Genomic DNA, 20,331 nt, shown 5'->3' with positions numbered 1-20,331 from the left:
TCTGCAGGGAGCCTGCTTCCTCCTCTCTCTCTGCCTGCCTCTATGCCTACTTGTGATCTCTGTCAGATAAATAAAGAAAAAAATCTTAAAAAAAAAAACACAAAAAAAAATACAGGGAGTCTTAGGTCATTGAATTAGTGGAAAACATAACTGGCTCACCTTGATATACAAAGGTTCCCTCAGATGTTCGACAAAAATGCAGGCTTTCTCCTCCCACACAGGATTGAGGTTCTTGTGTATTATTTTACTTCTAAAAACTTCTTTTCCTCCAATTTTAAACTTCACGTAGGGATCACTCGTCCCTGTTAAAGAGAGAGATTGATTCATGTTAGTCACAGTATTTGCTGGGAAGCAAGAGATTAGCTCATTTAAACAACAGGAAGTATTTAAAGGAATCAAAATCAAATAAAGCTTATCACATGGGAAAAGAAAAGCTAAGTGTTTGTTCCCAAAATTTTCCTTAAATTTTAAAGTGACTGTAAATATTAATAATAATTATTATATCTAAGTAATAATAACAGTAATCATTATTATTGTATCTGCTGATCTTAATTCGGTAACTCTGTCCCAGTGTTTAAAAACCTCTTGCATATTGCATATGTAAATTTAATTCATATTATAAGTGATAGAGATTAATCTGACATTTCTCTTGGTATCATCCAGTCGACTATAAAAAGTTGATCCATGATCTCAACTGACTTCATTGGTTTTAGACTTACATAAGCTGCTCAAATCTCAGGCCAGAAAAAAGTATCTAGATTCGGGTTAAAGAGAATTTAGATTGGGAAATAAAACAAGGTTTTATTCACACCTCCCAAGCTCCTAATGATGAAAAAGCAAATCAGAGCTGTCAAGTAAGTTGCTCACGATACACAGCTCACAGGAGATGTAGTTCAAATACCAACCAAGCTGGTCCGACTCTAACATCTGTGCTTTTTCTACCACACCTGCAAGGCGGAAGGGCTTTGACATACTTCCATAGATACCACATCATTTCTCCTTGTGTCTGATGAACGAGGCCAATTGATCTAATGAGTGTCTGCTATTATTCAGGACTCCTAGAGAAGGTGAATCAGAGACATCCCCAAGTAAGTCATCCCAGTGTGACAACCTTCCTCCCCAGGAAATAATTCTTTACACAACACCTGACTCCCTTATAATAAGATTTTGTTGGGGTGCCTGGGTGGTTCAGTTGGTTAAGCATCTACCTTCAGCTCAGGTCATGATCCCAGGGTCCTAGGATCTAGCCCTGAATTGGGCTCTTGTCTCAGTGGGGAGCCTGCTTGTCCCTCTGCCCCCCGCCAACTCATGCTGTCTCTCTCTCCCTCATAAACATAATCATTAAAAAAAGGTTTTGTTTAATTCTTTCTTTGTTGTCTAAACTGAAGCTATAGATGATAATGACGGTCAGTGTGAGTTCAAGAAGAATGTGAGTGGAGGTCTATAAACTGTAAAGCATGATATAAACGTTAGGCATTACAACTATGACGCTGATATCCTTAAGCTCTCTATTCATATCACTTCTCAACACTCCACTCACTGTCCTGACAGATAGATATCGATGCAACATACAAGGACTGCCATATAGGATCTTGTTTTTCTTATTTAATCTCCACACTTCCGAAGTAAACATAATACCTTGCTCTTTATATGGCTACATCTGGGTATATTAAAATAAGATGCCAATTTCTCATTGTGAAACTCCCACCTTGAAAGTTTGATTTTATCATCATGGTACAAACTTTAAAATTTTTATAAATATAAATATAGGCTAGTATATGGTTGTCCATTATAATGAATGTATTCTTTGGGGGCATCAATGCAATGGAAATGTTAAAAATTGCTATTTTTAACACAGTGGTTCCCAGCTATGGGCTGAGGACCCTGGGCATTGAGGTTTTTATAGCACAAATATGGAGGTTATTAAAATCCATGTACCTATTCGAAATTTCTCAGTCATGCCCTAGATCAAGTTTTCTCTTTGATTTTGAAATTCATCTATGTAACTATTACCAACGGCTAAAATGTAATCTCCATAATATCAGAGCCATTTGGGTCATCTTTTTAAAAAAAATCTCCAGCACTTAGTACAGAATCAGACATACTGTTGGTCCTCAATAAACATGTGGTGAATAATTGGATACATTAATGATTTATTAGCGTGGGTGGCAGACCTCTGTTCCTGCTGACTCTTGTTCCCCCCACGTGGATATCTATAGACATTCCAGCGTCCACAATGTCCAAAACTTAAGTTTCAATCCTCTTTTTTGCTAAGCCTGTTCCTCCCTTGGGCTTTGTCAGGTCAGTCAATGAATGACTTCAACGTCTGACAGTTCCTCAAGCATGACACCTGGAAAGTGCTCTCAAAACCTTCTTCTTCTCCATGCGTTGCACCCAGGACACCATTAAGTCTGATAAATTCTGAAATACACCTTATCCATCTTCTCTGTCTCCAAACTAGTTAAGCCTTCATGATTTCTTTGCCGTTCTACTCTAATAAGAGCCTCCTAATTGGGCTCTCCACATCTTCTGTGTCCTCCTCCATTAATTCACTATACGGCAGACAGAATGACCTTTTAAAAATGCAAATTTAATCTTTCCCCTTCTTTGCTTAACACATCTCAACAGCTTTCAACTACATCTACAAGAAAATTCAAACTGGGTAACACGGTAAACAGGACCTGCCATTTCTCCAACGCCAGGTTTGGCTCCTTGGCATGTTCCAGCTAGCCTGTTACTGGAAGTTATTTTCCGCTTCCAGTTTTTGCACATTCTAGCTGGACTCTCTGCTTGAAAAGTCCCTCCTTCCCATTCTCTTGCCCTTTTGCCTGGCTGATATTTTATTATCCTCCTGGTCTTAGTTTAAATATAATTTGCTCAAGGATACCCTTCTTAACCTCCCAATTTGAATTAGGTCTCATCATTACTTTCTCTTGGCATTTGCTCTTTGCTTAGTACCACTAATCATCACGTTACTTACAGGTTGATGTGTATGTCTGCCTGTTTATTGTGTGAATTTTCCTACTGGCTATGACCCCCATTAAGGCCAATTGTCTGGAGTGGAGGAGGCACTCGGAAAGTATTTGTTAAATAGATGAGTCAATGAATGACTACAGAGTTTATAGTGTACGGAGTACTGTTAAACGCATCCTCTGAGATATTGATAAGGTCATACCTGATTAATCTATATCGAAGGTGAGAAAAAAAATCTGAGATTCAGTGTGACTTACCACAAATCACATGACAAATAAGCCAGGAAAGTAACAGGATAGAAGCAAACTTAGACTTTCAGAATCCAGATGCAATGTTCCTTCTACTTAGCTTTTCGGAGGCCCAAACATCCATATTTTCCCACTTTTCCTCTAAAATACCATCAGAGAATTATCATGGAAAGATGTTGAATAATCAGCAAATACTGTAAACAATACTAGTATGAACAAGTAGCCTCCTCTGGTCTTTAGAACACGCACACTCATTATTTGTCTAACCACCCTGTGTCTCTGTGAGTCTCCTATTGTCTCCATTTTATAGATGAGGAAACCAGGACAGGTGTTTATTCTAAGTCAGATGAGAACTCACATCTGGAGACAAGTCCGGTTAGTGCTTTTTCTGGCACGTCATCACGGAGCACTTGTTTCAGGATGCAACAATGCTCAATTTCTGTTGTTCAAAAAGAATAACTCTTTTACAAGAAAAGTGATTTCAAGAAACTTGGCCTTGTATCTCTAAATAATGTCTCACTCCATTTGGTTTAGCTATTCTGTAAAAGGACAGAACTTCTAGTAATTCAGCACAGAAGCCCATACACACAAACGCAAATCCTTTTGAGAGGCAGTCTGGCTCTTTCTTGCTCCTTCCCAGAAATATTTTCTTCACCTGCTCTATAAGCAGACTGTCAAAATTCCCTCTGAGTTAGATACACCCAGGTCCCAGAATCCTGCTGGGTGGTTCTAAGGGCTCAATGATAGACTTTAAATCACAAAAAGAAATCTAGACCACTTGAGCTAACACGTGCTGAACTCTTACTACATCATATAACATACCACTGCCTAACAAGCCTGAGAGATGACTTCTGGTGCTATCTTGAGGTGATGGTTGCAGAAACTACAGCAACAGGTGAGCAAATTTTCCAAAGTCACACAGCGAGGATGTTGGGGCTTAAATTAATTGCTACACTAGGTGCCCTCTCTCAAAAAGAAAAGAAAAGAACAGAAAAGGAAAAAAAAAGAAAAGAAAAGATGCACTCAAGAAAAATAAGCCCCATGGTCAAAGAAGCCTGGAAAATGCTGCATGTCATATCCCTTCTTGGACAATCATGGTGCACACTCACTTATTTAAAGGCGATAGAAAATGAACCTATTTAATTTTGTTTTAAACCAGTGTTTTCTAAATATGATTGGCCACAGAATTCCTTAAATTCATGGGTTAGTGCTGCTTTGTTGCAATATTGCATTTAACCAGAAGATGGCACTAGCACTTATCAAATTGTTGTGAGGTCTGTGGTTCTGTTCAAAACGAGGGCCTCTCTACTACACACACACTTCGTGGTTTTCAAGCATTTTTTAAGCCACCCGTGCTTTGCTGTTATTAGCTGAGCCAGGACGTCATTAAAACATTTTCTATGGCACTAATGAAATGAAAACAGGGAAACTAAGTATGGGAGAAAAAAGTAAGATTTGTTAGCCCTAAAATAAAATTCTCGTTTTATTGTGATTAACGTCATATTCAAGAGCAAACTTCTTCGCAGGTGCACTTTATCAGATAGTGTTACCTTCAGAATTTATTTTTCAACATTAATCCTCTTATTTTATAATTATAAATTCTATGCTTTAAAAACTGAAGAGTGTTCTAGATCTAGGAATTAGTAATTGTTTCTGAACCTTAGGATCAAATTGTTTCAAAAAGACTAGATGGTACGTAAGATATTTTCTCAGGTAGTAAAGGAACACAGTGCAATCCTTTCTTTCTTTCTTCTTCTTCTTTTTTTTTTTTTTTTTTTTTTTGGAGTCAGGTCCCTGATGAGCACTTCAACCAACGTGCTTGTACCCTGTGCTTGTTTAGCCTTCAGTGTAATTTAAGTTGAACACAGAAAACTTTGAATGGGTCCACTTTTGTATGCAATAAACACAGTTTTCACAAGATGGCAGCCTCTCTTCCCTTAAAAACAGTATTTAAGCTATTTCAGTGTAAATAAGGGGTTTCTCTCCTTAGAATAAATGAGCCTCCTGGTTAACAAGTTTAAATCAATCTTACCCCAAACCTAGTATGTAAAGAAACAGAAACAGCTACTTCTGTTTCGGGAACCTCTATTCGATAATGCTACCCCCTAGTCAAAAACAATGCCAGATTGAAACTCGGTCTCACCGTGGAAGTAGGAAAAGAAAAGGAAGGGGGGAGGAAGAGAAAAGCAAAACAGGACAACAGAGAAAGGTAAATGCAAATACTGAGCGTAGACCGTTAAAAATAATTTAAATTTACTTTGGACCTTCCTGAAGGTACTAGTTTTTCTACAAATATTTTAAGGAGGCAACTTTCCTGTCCAAATGCAACAAAGAAAGTGTGTATTGTATAACAATGTCCTTCACCCTTGAATGATGCCTGTAAAAGTAATCTTTAAAGCATACTCAGAGCAATAGGTTATGTCTTTGTGTACATTTATTAATGATTTAAAAATCTACAAAGTAGAGATCTTATTCATGTATTAAAATTATCTCCCTAGGCTCTCCCATTCCTTCATTTTCTGTTGGAGATTTGGAATGCCCTACAATCGATATACTATATAGGGAAAAATAAATAAAAATATTAAAATTCAAGTGTGTGAGGTTTCTAACAGCATATGGCATACTACAATAAAATAAGAATAAACTAACATTTTTTCATAATGAGTACTATGAATATTTCAATGAATTTGAAATTTATGGCTAATGAAATTACATGATATAGGACATACATGAATTAAAAATAATACTGTTATGCAACACAGCACAGGGCTGAACTAGTAAATTTCTTCCTTTGAAGAGTAGAAGGTACTTCCAGACATGCTATAGGCAGAAGGCATATGTGACAGGAATAGGCTATTGATTTATATGAGTAATATTTTGGCTTGTTTTTCTCTTGTAAATGCAGAGCTCAGGGTATGTGAGAAAAACTCTACATTCATATTTGGGATAAATACAGCTTGCTCAATTCCCTTTCATATGTGGCATAAATTACAGAGGGTATCTTCATACAATTTTCTGATAATGTCTAGGAGTATAGGTAGACTAAAATATGGAAGGGCAGTGCTCATTGCATTTTTTCCCCACACTGCTTTAGATAAATATGTTTTAATTTTGAATATAAATTATATAAATATAAATTACATATTAATTTGTGATAACCACAATAGAGGAGTGTCCTAGACGTCATTTTTTTCTAAGGGCTTTTCTTCCTCTGCCTCTGGAAGCTTCGTCTCTGACCAGTAATTCAGGCACTGGCTAGATACAATAGATATTCTTCACCATTCACAATTTCTTTTTTCCTCCAGAGGGAAACGGTTTTCCCTGCAATTGTGCTAGAATATATTATTATGTTTATTCAGCCATCAAAACTCCCTAAAAACTCAAATAGAGGGAAATTTTTAAAAATTTAAGTACTTTAACTTTTTTTTTTTTTAAAGATTTTTTCTTTATTTATCTGACAGAGATCACAAGTAGGCAGAGAGGCAGGCAGAGAGAGAGGAGGAAGCAGGCTCCCTGCAGAGCAGAAAGCCTGATGTGGGGCTCGATCCCAGGACCCTGGGATCATGACCCGAGCCGAAGGCAGAGGCTTAACCCACTGAGCCACCCAGGTGCCCCTACTTTAACTTTTTTATTTAAAAAATCAGAATATTAAAAAATTATACCCTTAAGTTTCTATGCTCTTCTCAATCTTTTTTCTTCTGGTTATCCCAATACTTCTCTGAAATTGTTTCCTTGATTGTCACCCATAACTTTAACCACCAAGTCCAATGGGCTTTCTGAGTCTTCAGCCCCTTCTATCTGTGGGTCACATTGAATGTAGTTAACTCCACTGACTCAATTTCTCCCCTCCCCTCCTCTCCCTTTCCTTTCTTTCTGATTCTGTGACTCCACTTGGATTAATCCTATCTTGGAAAGAATATCTGCCACAGTGAGTTTTGCTTTTTATAGGTAGTGTGGTCTTAGCAAGGTCACTTAAACTCTCTCGTCTATAGTTTTTTGATCTTTAAAGTGAGAGAAGTTCCCAAATTTCTCTGAGGAGAGTAAAGGATTTCTAACGAGATTTCACTTACATGCCACTGACAGAGAACAAACCATTCCACATAAATGAATTTTCCAGTACACTAAAAATCACCATGTCGAACACCAAGACCTGTTTAATTAATATTGAAGAAAGATTTCCTAAAATTTATTGTTTTTCTCCTTTTTAGGTAAATAATGAATGTAACTTAAAAAAATGGTTCAGCACCTCATATGTTGATTATATATGTCTAGGAAATTATCACTAAGGTTCCAGGAAAACTAAGTTAAATCTTCTGTAGAAAACTGATGAAACTTGGCAGAAATCTTTCAATTTCTGGAACTCCCAAGGGAATGCTGCTAAAAGTCAGAAGATATCTCACAGAGAGAGATATATCAAAGAAAGATCCCCCCCCACGAGCATTTCCATAATCTCTAATATATTCTATATATTCTTAGTTTGCTCTATTCCTTTCAATTTAGAGTTGTTATAAATTCAGTATGAATGACAGTAATATTTCTATTACATGTGCCAGTGAATAAAAAGTGGTTCTTAAAATATAACAAGTTAAAAGTGACTTGAGGTGTAAGGAGCCTTAGCTCCTGGATCACTGTGTGGAGGGGAGCCATCTGCCAACCAGAGGCACGTGCCTTGGACTGTTATGTGGATGAAGAATAAGCTTCTATTACGTTTGAGCCATTAAATATCTCAAGGACGTGTTCATAGCAGCAGCTCAGCCTACCTTAACCAACACAGATGCCTACATCTTGTGAAGTTTTTTTTTTGGAAAGATTTTATTTATTTATTTATTTGACAGACAGATCACAAGTAGGCAGAGAAGCAGGCAGAGAGAGCACTGGCTAGATACAATAGATATTCAGATCTATTGTGGGGCTCCTTCCACAGGACCCTGTGAGGCTCCTTCCCAGGACTCTGGGATCATGACCTAAGCCGAAGGCAAAGGCTTTAACCCACTGAGCCACCCAGGTGCCCCCATCTTGTGAATTTTAATTATTACAATTCGACTTACAACCACAGTTTAACCTGTCCCACCTCAGAAATGCACCTAAACGCTCTGACTCTAATTCTTAAAATAGCTCTTGAAATGATCTCTGCCAGTATTGCCTCACCATTCTTTATCTAGATCATTCTTAGAGACTTCTCCCTGGTCTCCCTGCTTCCCTTCAAATCTCTTCCGCAAGTACGGCCAGAGGTCTCTTGGTCATGTACAAATCAGGCTCTTGATTCCTCTGAGACTGCTTCACTCCATCTTTCTCACCCACAAGCATTGCTGTGGGCGACCCAGGCCCCAGAACTCAGGCTCAGGGTCAGTTCTCAGGGCTTCTCTTGTCCAGGGAATTTTGCATAGACGGGGTATGTTTTTATTATTTTATACTCTTCCCACGGGGCCTTCTGATCCTAAGTTGGCTTCTCTGTCAGAATGAACCCTAACATCCATTTCTTTCATTTTTGTTTTAGTCATGGAGCTTCTGTGAGTTTAGCAGCACATGTGATACCCTCAACAGAGAATTTCTTATCCTCCAAGCAACAGGGGTGGCCACATGATAAGTCCTTGCTGGAAAATGGGAGCAGAAGTGACATAACAAAACTTCTGGATCTTCTGGTGAAAGGCAGAACAGTTGCTTTGAATCAGAAGAGGAAGTAGGAGGGAGGCAGGCAAAGCCCCTTCACCAGTCTGTGATCTCTCCTTTTTGGACTCAGTGTGGGACCACATCTCTTTTTGAAACCACGGTACCCATGGGTCTCGTTTTACCAGAAGTTTGGCTTGCACTCTCAGGCACCTTTCGAACTAGAGTTTGCTTCTTGAGGGAAATGATTCTTATTAGAATGATTTACTTGACTTTGTACAGCGAATCCATCTTATTTGAGTTCTCTTCAATCCATTTCATAATACCAGGTGATATGAACTCGCCTTTCCCATGGCCTGGCCATTCCCGAGATGGGGACTTCTCAGTTACAGAACTGGAAGGTAAAATCCAGTCCAGAAAAGAATCAAGGTCAAGGTGGGAAGGAACAAACTTACCTGAATACTTACTAGGTGCCTGGGGCTTTTCACACAATATTTCACTTAGTTATAATGATCTTTTCACACAATATTTCACTTAGTTATAATGATAGCCCTGTGAGGTGAGTTAAGCCAGCACACAGGAGGCATCCAAAAGATGTTTGCTGAATATATTAATAAATTGATATTCTTAGTAATTTACAGATGAGTAAACTGGTTCAGAGAGGTTAGGCTGCTTGACCTGATTATGGGATCTATCTATCTGATTCTAGATTCCAAACGTACTCCACTATACCATGATGTCTACCTACCATAAGCTTTTCCAACCAACTGACATGTCCCTATCTCAAGCTATCATTTTTGACCTCCACCCTTCCATATGGTGACCCCCTTCAGAGACTGGATTCTATACTAGGAAGCCATAGAGCTGACTGAACTTGGCAATCTTTAATTCTGAAACATAATCATGGCAGAGTAGCAGTTAGACAAACATGGGTGAATGTGACTGGGGAGTTGGTTCATTTAGTGTCATTTGCCTCCATCTGACAGAAAATCTCATGAGGGCAAGAATTCTTGTGCATCCCAGAACCTACCATGAAACTACCAGGTTCTCAACTGATCAATAAATATTTGTTGACTTGTATGAATAACATACATTACCATTAATATACTGGCTTTGCTAAGGGGATTACTCAGATGCCTAAAACTGGGGTTCTCTGCAAAGAAGGAAATTGTTCAATGATGCTCCACAGAAAAATCTAATTAAAAAGCATAAAATTACTTAATGCATTTTGAAGGGGATTAAAGCTTATTTTCAATCCCTCTACAACAGAGGTAGTTCGGTGCCACATAGGGTGGTGGTGGAAAGCTTGATCTGCAAGTTAGAAAGCCTGGGTTCTAATGTCAGCTCCAGTACTTACTAGCTGTATAAATTGCAAAAACTCACTTAACTCAGAGGAAAATGAAGATGGTATTAAAATCTCATGAAGGTCATTTTGAGAGTTTAATTACTTAATTTGTATTAGGTACTTAGCACAGTTACTGGCACAAACTAAACATTCAATAGCATTTAGCCATTATTCTTAATCTTATCCAACATGGAGACAAAGTAATATAATTACATCACAACTTGAAAACCTGAAGATAACAAAACTGAAATAAAGAACTACAAATATATCAAAACGGGTATCAAATCTCTGACTTCCCATGCTGAATAATTCATTTCAGTTGAGATAAGAGTTACAACTTAGGTACTTTCCTTAATCGTTTAAGAATACATACACACATAGCAGAAAAATAACTATTATTTTCCGAGATTTCTCCTTTCCAGTTAAGTTAGATATAGCAACTCTATCAGATTTTTTAAGAAGAAAAAAGAGCCTAGAAATAATTATAAACACTGCATGAATAAATATAAGTATAAGGAAGGATCATAAAATATGACATTAAAATAACTGGAGTCCATAGTACATAGCCACCAAAAAAAGAAAAGAAAAAAGAGTTACTGCAACTCTAAGAAGAAAACAGAATCTTCGCCATCAATCAAAACAGTAAGTAAAAGCAATGTAAGTAGTTTTATGACTCTTGTTGATTGATTACCATCATTAACTGAACCAATTTCAAGACAACTATATTACAATGTGATTAAAATGCATCACAGATGCCAGGCCATGGAATTATATATCCCTTGGCATATTCTCAAATTCAATTTGAGAAAAAAGACAAGTCTCCTACTTGTCTCCCTGCGTTTTGTCTTCCCCACTCCAACTCATTCTCCACGATCCTATGCCTAGGATTTTGCTTTCTGATACAACAGTCTGCTGTCACCCCCTTGCTTTAACTTCCTCATTGCTTTCTCACGGATTTCAGAACATGGTTCAAACTCCTTGGCAGGTCATACCAACGTTTCTCTGTGAATTTCTCCAGACTCCTGTTTTGCCAGAACAAAACTCGCAGCACCTCAAATTTACAACTTCTTTCCCAGGCCTGTCTGTGCCCTTCCTCATCACTTTCCCTTTGCCTTGAACTTGACAGTCCTCACCATCCTCAGGCCTCTTCTGGTACCAGATGCGAGGCTCCCTGCTGTGCGGACATCTTTCCTGACATCATGTGGACACTATTTGGCCTTCTCTTTTCCCCAATATCCACTGCAACAGCACTTGTCCTTGGGAGGACCTGTTCACCTTTTTTTTTTTTTTTTTAAAGATTTTATTTATTTATTTGATAGAGATCACAGGTAGGCAGAGAAGCAGGCAGAGATTGGGGCGCGGGAGGCAAAGCAGGCTCCCTGCTGAGCAGAGAGCCCAATGTGGGCCTGGATCCCAGGACCCTGAGATCATGACCTGAGCTGAAGGCAGAGGCTTAATCCGCTGAGCCACCCAGGCACCCGACCTGTTTATTTCTGATGGCTGGTGTCAGTCAGGACTCCCAGGTTTTCATCTGTGATCAAGAAATGTTGCTTGACTGACAATACTCATTTTACCTGAATAAAGGATTGTCTGTCTCATGTCAAAATCAGAGAAACTAGTAAGGGAACCAGTATGTAAGTTGTCTAACCTTTATTTCCTGCTCTTCCCCACTCCCTTATTCACTAGGATCCCAAGAGTCTCATTCAGATTTTATTTTCAAATACTGAATCCAAACTATGAGAAGTTTAATATCAAACCAGCACTGAGCCACCACTTCCACCACAGCAAGCATTTTGCCATTGCCACTTTCCCACACAATGGCGATGGATAGGCACTATAATTCCTAAAAATGATCAGGATGTCCCAGTTTTACAAAGTCCTTTTAGACAATCTCATGTTAGTAGCAATCTGCTTAGAGTGTTTATTTATTTGATAGATAGACTGATTTGGATTTATTCAGAACCATCAACTAGAAATTGTCCCAGAATAAAGGTGAATGAATATGCTTGTGACACATGTCTTCCATTATTACATGAAATGGCCAATAAATAAACTGTACAGTAAACAGTGCCACATTTTCATGCAAAATCTTAGAAGAAAGATTATTTTTCTCAGTACAGAGAAATGATGGCTGACAATGCTACCTTTCAATGACATCTGTGTTTTCCTCTCTTTTACAGGTAAGTAGCTAAACTACATTTTCTCCTCTTTTTCTTTAGGTGGGGCCATGGGACTAAGGACTGGGTTCCAGCCAAGAAATGAGAACTGAAGTGGTAGCCCAGCCTATGCCATCTTCCCATATGCAACCTTCTCTCTTTTTTCCCAATTTTGAGAGAGCAGGACCACAGGAGAGATAAGGTCAGGACACAAGATAGAAAGAGCCTGGAGTTCCTGAACGAAACAGAAGCACTACCAACAACTGCAATGGACTATGAAGTGATAAATAAATTTTTATTTTGTTAAACCACTGAGATTGGGGTGTTCATCTTTTACAGGTCCTAACACTACTTACCTTAACTGATACAAAAATTGATTACAAGAATGGGCTCTGCCATTAAAAAAAAATCTCTAAAATATATAACATTGACTTAGCAATTACGTGGTAGACAGCAAAGTAACACTGAAAGGCTGAAGAGTCTTGTTAGGCCACCGTCAACATTTGGTAAAACTGTTCTTGTGATGACCAGCAAGTCAAACTACCTGCTATCGAACCTAACCTTGAGGGGACACTGTTGGAAAGAGCCAGAATGCAGGTGTGTATTTTCTACAAGTGATTGCTTTTGTAAGAAATCATAAGAAAGAGATGGGTTCAGATGAAAATAGGCTGATTCACAAGTAGAAATGAAAGGAAGTGAAGAGAAGAACTGAAAAAGCTCTTTTTAGACCCCAAATAATAGAAAAATAATACTGAAAAAGCCCTTGAACAACAAACCCTCATTAACACAGCCTAGAGGCAAATGTTAGATCGGCTTTCCCGTGCAAGCACCACAGGCTTATGGTACATGTCATTGTGTTAAGAGGGAGAAGGAAAGAAATAAATCATGTCTGAGGAGTCTAAGAAAGAACACTGGGTATGGTTGTTGGCACCTGGAAAATAAAGAAGTTTTTGAGAGAAAGAACTTGGTGGAGCTGGTGATCTTAAACCAGCAGGAAGCAGGATGATCAGTCCACTTCAAATCAATTTCAAATATGGCTATTGAGGATAAAGAACTTCTCAAGTGGTTGAGATAGTTGTTACAGAGAACAAGCAACAAGAAGATTCTCCCCAAATGGTAGAATTCTACTCCGGCAACTTCCCTATCCTCCAGCTAAGTGGCCTTCATAGAGTCTGTCCATGGAGATTTCAGAATTGCTATGGACAAGGAACTGCTATGTGTCTCTCATACTCTTCATTTTGGTCATTATCTGCTGGATGTCTATGGTGAGATGGTAGACAGATTTATATTTCAAAGGGCTACAAGGAGCCACATTTGGATCTGATGAGGATTTCCTTTCATTCAGGAATCCTGCACTTGGAGCTGGACACAGTGGCCATAAGGTGTGAGTCTGGGCTGTTTCCCTTGGGGAAGGGTGAAGGTCTTCTTTGTGCAGAAGGAAGCATGAACCTGATAACTGGTGACCAGAAAACTGGAATGCAGCCAGGACTGCTACTCCTCGGCCATATACATGTTTTCTTCTTCTTCCTGAGCACATAGCTGGCCTATAGCTCCCAGACTCCTGTAAAATTGGGAATGGACGAGTATCTGCATTTTGGTTAGTTGAATATAAGCCAAGAAGATGATGTGTCACTTCGAAGCCTGGCATAGGAAAAACCTACCATGTGTGACTCTTACTCTATTTTCTCATCCATTGGCTGAAGAGAAAAGGCTTGCAGACCAAAAGGAGTAAAAGGTGTTTCTCAGGGAGAAACTCAGTATATTGGACTCCATATTGCTTCTCTGCCTCTTGATGCTGTGACCTACAGCTTAGGAACTTCTGCTTAGCCCTGCATGTAGGCCTGTGAATAATTGAAGGAATTTTGCATACTGCTGAGATTTGCAAAAACCACTCTTTACCCAAAGCCTACCTCACCTAAGGAGATAAGGGAGTAGCCAGAGAAGTCGCCATCTCAATTCCTTTAAGACTGAGGAATGATCATGACTCAGGAGGGATTGAAACCATGCCCCATGAGGTTAATGAGATTGAAACTAGCCGAAAAGATAAAACTTATTTTCCAGAGAACTTTTTCTCTCTAATCAGCTATTTTGTCTTTTCAGACCCCATTAGCAAACCCACTAGCTGTCTTGGCAGAATCCTGGACTCAAGGTCAGCTTGAATTGATAAGATTCCAGCCTATGAACAAGCAAGATCCTGAGTTCCTTACCTGAGATAATGAGCTTAAGACTGTAGTTTATACCAGCTCTCCGAGCATGCCCATAACCCCTTCCCTTGACCTAAGATAACTTTCTCAAAACAGGAGCTGAATTTTGACCCATTCTGCTGTTGTCTCTACCATAAAGTGAACATGGAATATATTTCCTCTATGTTTGCTCAGTGCACATGCTCCATCTGTCCTCATGAATAGTCAGAAGTTTTCCTGCCCTTTTCATCAATATGTATGTAATCTCAACCCCTAGGATTATAAAGATCTTGCTCCCAGTGCATTCAGAGAGGTGGAGTCCTTTTGTCTCTTCCTTTGGCTGCCTCTGGAATAAACTCCTTGCTTACTGTGTATCTGCGGTCTCAGTGATGGTCTTTGCCATGCATTTGGCAGATGAACTTGGGTTCGGTTACAAAGGGAATTAATAATACTAGATAATAATACTAGTCCCCTAATGACTGTGTGGAGCAGAGTTGAGGCCCCACTCTCCAAAGATGACCCCTACTGGGCTATGATAAGAGCACGAGATAAGATTCTATTATGTTGGGGCACCTGGGTGGCTCAGTGGTTTAAGCCTCTGCCTTGGCTCAGGTCATAGTCTTAGGGTCCTGGGATCAAGCCCCTCTGCTCAGCAGGGAAACTGCTTCCCCTTCTCTCTCTGCCTACTTGTGATATCTCTCTCTCTGTCAAATAAATAAATAAAATCTTTAAAATATATATATATATCTATATTTAAAAAAAGATTCTATTATGTTAAATCACTGCCATTCAGCAGTGTTTTCCCTTCAAAACTGAGTGATGATAATAGTCTTATAGAAAATGAAGTCTTAGAATTGGAAGGGGACTTTGTTCAGTCTTTCCCTGAAAACAAGGATCCCAGCTACAAAACTGACAGTTGACAGATGGTCATGGAATGTAGAGGTAGTTAGAATACCGTCAGCTCAGCACTTCAAAATTAAATTCAGTATTTGTTCAACACACACACTGTGTGAAATAGTATTTCATTTTGGCCAAATTATAAAAAGTTACAAAATGTAGATTATAGAGCTAACCTACTTCCTCTGAATCTTTAAAGCGACAAGAAAATAGCCAGTCCCTGTTTCATAGAAACCTGCTCCAAGCATATGCAGTCCCTAATGCCTTTTTTATTGGCATAATTATATCTCTAAGGCCATTAAAATAAAGATACAATAAGCTAATCTCATCGATTATTTTTCAAAGAAAGATTTTTTAAAGGATATGCTTTTACAGGTAAACAATAAAAGGGAAAGATTTTCTTATTTTCAAAGTACAGGTTTAAAAAGAATGATTACGGTTACCTTCATATCCCTGGATTATCAATTAAAGGCTTTTCTTCAATTATCATATTTGATACGGTCAATGGTTATATAAGATTTATAAGCAAGTAAAAAAGACAAGCAAAGCAAAATGTTAACACCTACAACATAACTAAAATACTTGAACAATGCAAAAACCTTCACCCCTTATGCTAAAAACAGTTAACAAGTGTTTAAAGTGACAAGTGACTTCAAAACTTGCATTTATCCTGCTAAAGGATGTCGTCACCAACAGAGGCCAAGATGGCAGGTGCAGGACAGTAGTAGTAGTTGTGCATCCTTGCTCCCATCCTCAAAACCGTCTTCCCTTCTCTTCTCTGCCAGGGTATGGAAAAGCCCAGGACCTGCACTGGCAAGTTTCACAAAAACTGGAGAACCAACCTAATCACTACATTTCCTCGTGATCCACTCTTCCTTGGCTTCTGCCTTTTTGCCGAACTTGCTATTTTTTCCATTCCCATTAATATTCTGTTACTTTTAAAAGGAAGGCAGGGCTTTTTCCTAATAAAAGATTTGAGCTAGTTTGCAGAGTGAATGAATTCCCCAGCTGGTATACTTTTCCTTTTCTGAAATACATTCATGCGTTCAACAATATTTACTGCAGCCTACGATGTGCTAGGCATTGGGGATTCGGTAGAGCAGAAAACTAAGTCTCTATTCCCAAGGAGCTTTCATTCTAGGGGAGGTAAACCGCTAATAAGGTGGCAGATAATATGTTATGTGCTGTTCGGTCTGTGCAACAACATAAAGCCATGGGTAGGGGATGGTGATCAGAGGGACCTCCTATTTTAGACGGGATGCAGACAGAAAGCCTGCACTGGAAGGAAATATTTGAAAAGGGACCCAAACGAATGAGGAGGAATTTCAGGCAGAGGAAGCAGCAGATATGGAGGCCCTGAGGAATTCTAACGTGGACCAAGGCCACACTAGTGTGGACCATTAGAATTCTAGTGAATGACAAGGAAGTGAGCAGGAGGAAAGGAAATCAGAGCTTATTGAAACAACAGACCGTGTGGGGCCCTACAAAACCTTGGTAAGGCCTAGGAGTCTTTCTTAAGTGAGTTAAAATAGAAGAGCAAGTGAATAAGTAGACTAAAATATTAAGATTTTCCTGTCTGATGTCAAAAGACCCATCTTTGATTAGAGAATACACCAACACCTGAAAAATAAGATGTGCTCAAAGGGCCAATTATAAAAGGGCAAGTATATTGTTTTCTTCAGTTACTCAAAGTAATTTTTAGATTTAAGACTAGCTCATCTGCAATATTTAGACAAAGGCAACCTAAAGGTTAATAATGCATATAAAACAAATGTGAATTTTTATACTTCTCATCTTCATGTCTACACTATATCCTTTAAAATTTAGATTTCTTTTTTTTTTTTTAAAGATTTTATTTATTTATTAGACAGTGATCACAAGCAGGCAGAGAGGCAGGCAGAGAGAGAGGAGGAAGCAGGTTCCCTGCTGAGCAGAGAGCCTGAAGCGGGGCTCCATCCCAGGACCCTGGGATCGTGACCTGAACCGAAAGCAGAGGCTTTAACCCACTGAGCCACCCAGGTGCCCCTAAAATTTAGATTTCTAAGCTATAAATGATACAGTATAATTGGATATAAAGCATATTCAGAGGTGCTTGTCATGACTCCTGTTGATGTCAATATTATCTTATTCTGAAATTAGTATAAAAATAAAATAGATTTGGCAACCAATATTCACCACTAGACTATCATATTTAAGATAATGAGAACTCATTCAATGTTAATGGTCTGCTCAGCACATAATGAGAGTCATTACTAAAAGCTGGTGGTAAATGTTCTCCTTCTGGGGCAATAAGAATTCTGAAACATGCCCCCAAGATTTCTCATCTCAATCCCTAGGCTGTGAGTATGATGAAATCTCATTTCTGTGATTATGCTGTTTATAGGACAAAAGGATTCTGCACATGTAAGTAAGGTTACTAATCAGTTGACTCTGAGTTCATCAAAAGGGAGACTGCCAGGGTAGAACAAATCTCATCTAATTTCCTTTAAAAGCATAGTGTTTTCTCTACTTGGTAGCAGAAAGTCACATTTGAAGCACGAGAGGTTTTTGACATCCTATTGCTGGACTGAATATAAAGGGAGCCACATGACCTGAGGCTAGCTTCTAGCAAAGAAAACCCTGACTGACAGAGAGCAAGAAAACAGGGGCTTTACTCCCATAGCCGCAAAGAAACGAATTCTACTAATACCAAGAATAAACTTGGAAGTGGACCCTGAGCTCCAGATACGTGTTCAGCCCAGCTGACAACTTGATTCTGACCTTGTGAGACTCTGATCAGGGAACCCAGTCATGCCGAGCTGATTACTGACCTACAAAACCTGGAACTGTTAAATGGGTATTATTTTAAACTGCTAAACTTGTGTGCATTAGTTTCAAAGCAATGGAAAACTAATGAGTTGATCTTGAAAAATATAGTATAGCCAGAGAAATTTAAAAAAAGCCAGAAGGAAGCATATTTGAACATAATAAAAGCCTTCTTTATATTAAAAAGAGTATCAGTGTATTAGCTAGAGGGCTAAGATATCATAACAAAGCAATTAGAAAAATATAATGGATTAAACTGGAGAGAAATTCATTCTCCTTTTGCAAAACCATAGAGCAAGAAGCAACTCTAAGGCAATTTAACAATTTTGCCATTCTCAATGTGTGGCTTCTGACTTTTGGTCCAAGACAGTTACTCCCGCCAAACCCCCCAGTTTTACTGAGATATAATTGTGTAAGTTTAAAGATGTATAGTATTTCTCTGATTTCCATGTCTCGTATCAAAGTATCCACTTTGGTTTGACCTATCAGGACCTTGGCTAAACTTTAGTCCTTTGATCATGATCAGGTTTACTAAGAATATAATACAGGTTTTTTGTTTTTTCTTCACTAAGGACCAACAGTTCACACTTGAGAGCACTTGAGCATGGCACTTAGGTCTATTTGTGATTATTATTTTTATTTAAAGAGTTAAGACATGTTGCATGCTTTCTACAGGCCAGGCATTGTCCTTGTCACTTTGCATGTCTCAACTCAGCAAATCCTCAAAATAATTTTATACTATGTTCTCTTATTATTTTATACTATATATTCTTTAATGGTAATTATCATGAGTGCCACCATCATCTGTATCACTACCAATACAGGACTTCGCAGGGCTGCTGTGCTGCAGAACTCAGTGGATCCCTGGAACGGACGATGTGCTAGGTGCTGTTCAGGCTAGTTGCTCTGTAAATGCGCACGGATAGGAATTTTTAACACTTGTGCACTTTGTGCTTTTTGTGTCCCTTTTCATATCCTTGGTGTTCTGAGCAGTTCTGACTTAGGCTGAAGATCAATTCTGCAAAACGTATTACTTATAGAGTTTCAAAAGGGAGTACAAATTGAAAATAGAATCTGTCTGGAACAGGGAATAATATTTCAGGGTCAAGGGACACGTGGGTGGCTCAGTTGGTTAAGCGTCTGCCTTCGGCTCAGATCACGATTCCTGGATCTTGGGACTGAGTCCTGTGCTGGGCTCCTTGCTCAGTGGGAAGGCTGCTTCTCCCTCTGCCTGCTGCTCCCCCTGCTTGTGCTCTTTCTCTTTTTGAGAAATTAGTAAATAAAATCTTTAAAAAATTTTGAGGGGCAAAAAAGCACAAGAGAAATCTTTTAATGATGGAGTAATTCAGGGTATACCTTGGGACTTCCTCTGGATAGTCTCCAGGACAATTTGCATAACCTGAACAAATAACTTAATGAGTATGCATAGAGAATAAGAGCTACACTCCCTCATTTGTGTTTACAGCATCACGCACTATTTTTGATAACAGTGCACGACTCCATGAAAGCCTAAAAGCTTTCCCTGTTGAATATAAGACAGCTTGGAAAGCTTCTTAATGTTGAGTGTGGTTTTTCTCAGAGACTTTTATGGGCTTCCTCTGTTTGCTTATGCCTTTCCCATTTAATTATGCTCTCATTATGAAAGGAAGTAAAAATTATAAGGTCCAAAAAACTTGATTTTCTCTTTGCTACTATCAGAGACATCGATCCTGTTGGACACAGACACAGTACCTTGTGACGAGGCTCTGTAGAAGCTCAAGAATTACATTCCAGTTCCAGCAGCACTGTTCTCCTCGGCTACAGCTGTGTGTTTATTTTTACATTTCAACTTATTTATTTTCTTTAAAGTTGTTTCCCTATAAATTTATTCAAGTAGTCTCTTCCAAGCTAAGGCAAATCTACTTTTCATAGATACTAAAAGCACAGAAGGTTCATATTAATATTTATTCTTGAGATAGAGATATAGCTTTTAAAAATACTTTAATGTTAAGAGATATTGAGATAATGTTAAGAGTTACTTTTTTCTGGGCTGATTACAAATCTTCACAGAATGGGGATGTATCTTCTGAGTCATTTCAATCTTCCCTAACCTCTCCGTTTCCTCTTAGAAATGTGAC

General features: G+C 38.7%; 1 protein-coding gene across 9 annotated transcripts in view; it reads right to left on the bottom strand.

The window, feature by feature from the left end:
* Positions 1-20,331, bottom strand: part of MCTP1 (multiple C2 and transmembrane domain containing 1) — a 520,392-nt gene that overhangs the window by 246,041 nt on the left and 254,020 nt on the right. For all 9 annotated transcript variants that reach the window (XM_032335735.1, XM_032335734.1, XM_032335733.1 and 6 more), the window contains exon 3: positions 160-302. In XM_032335735.1, coding sequence (XP_032191626.1) covers positions 160-302 — 143 coding nt within the window. The remainder of the gene's footprint in view (positions 1-159; positions 303-20,331) is intronic.

The sequence above is a fragment of the Mustela erminea genome, chromosome 3 (genome assembly GCF_009829155.1).
Source record: "Mustela erminea isolate mMusErm1 chromosome 3, mMusErm1.Pri, whole genome shotgun sequence".
Lineage (NCBI taxonomy): Eukaryota > Metazoa > Chordata > Mammalia > Carnivora > Mustelidae > Mustela > Mustela erminea.
The sequence above is the reverse complement of the archived record's forward strand: the minus strand, read 5'-3'. Positions and strand labels throughout refer to the sequence as shown.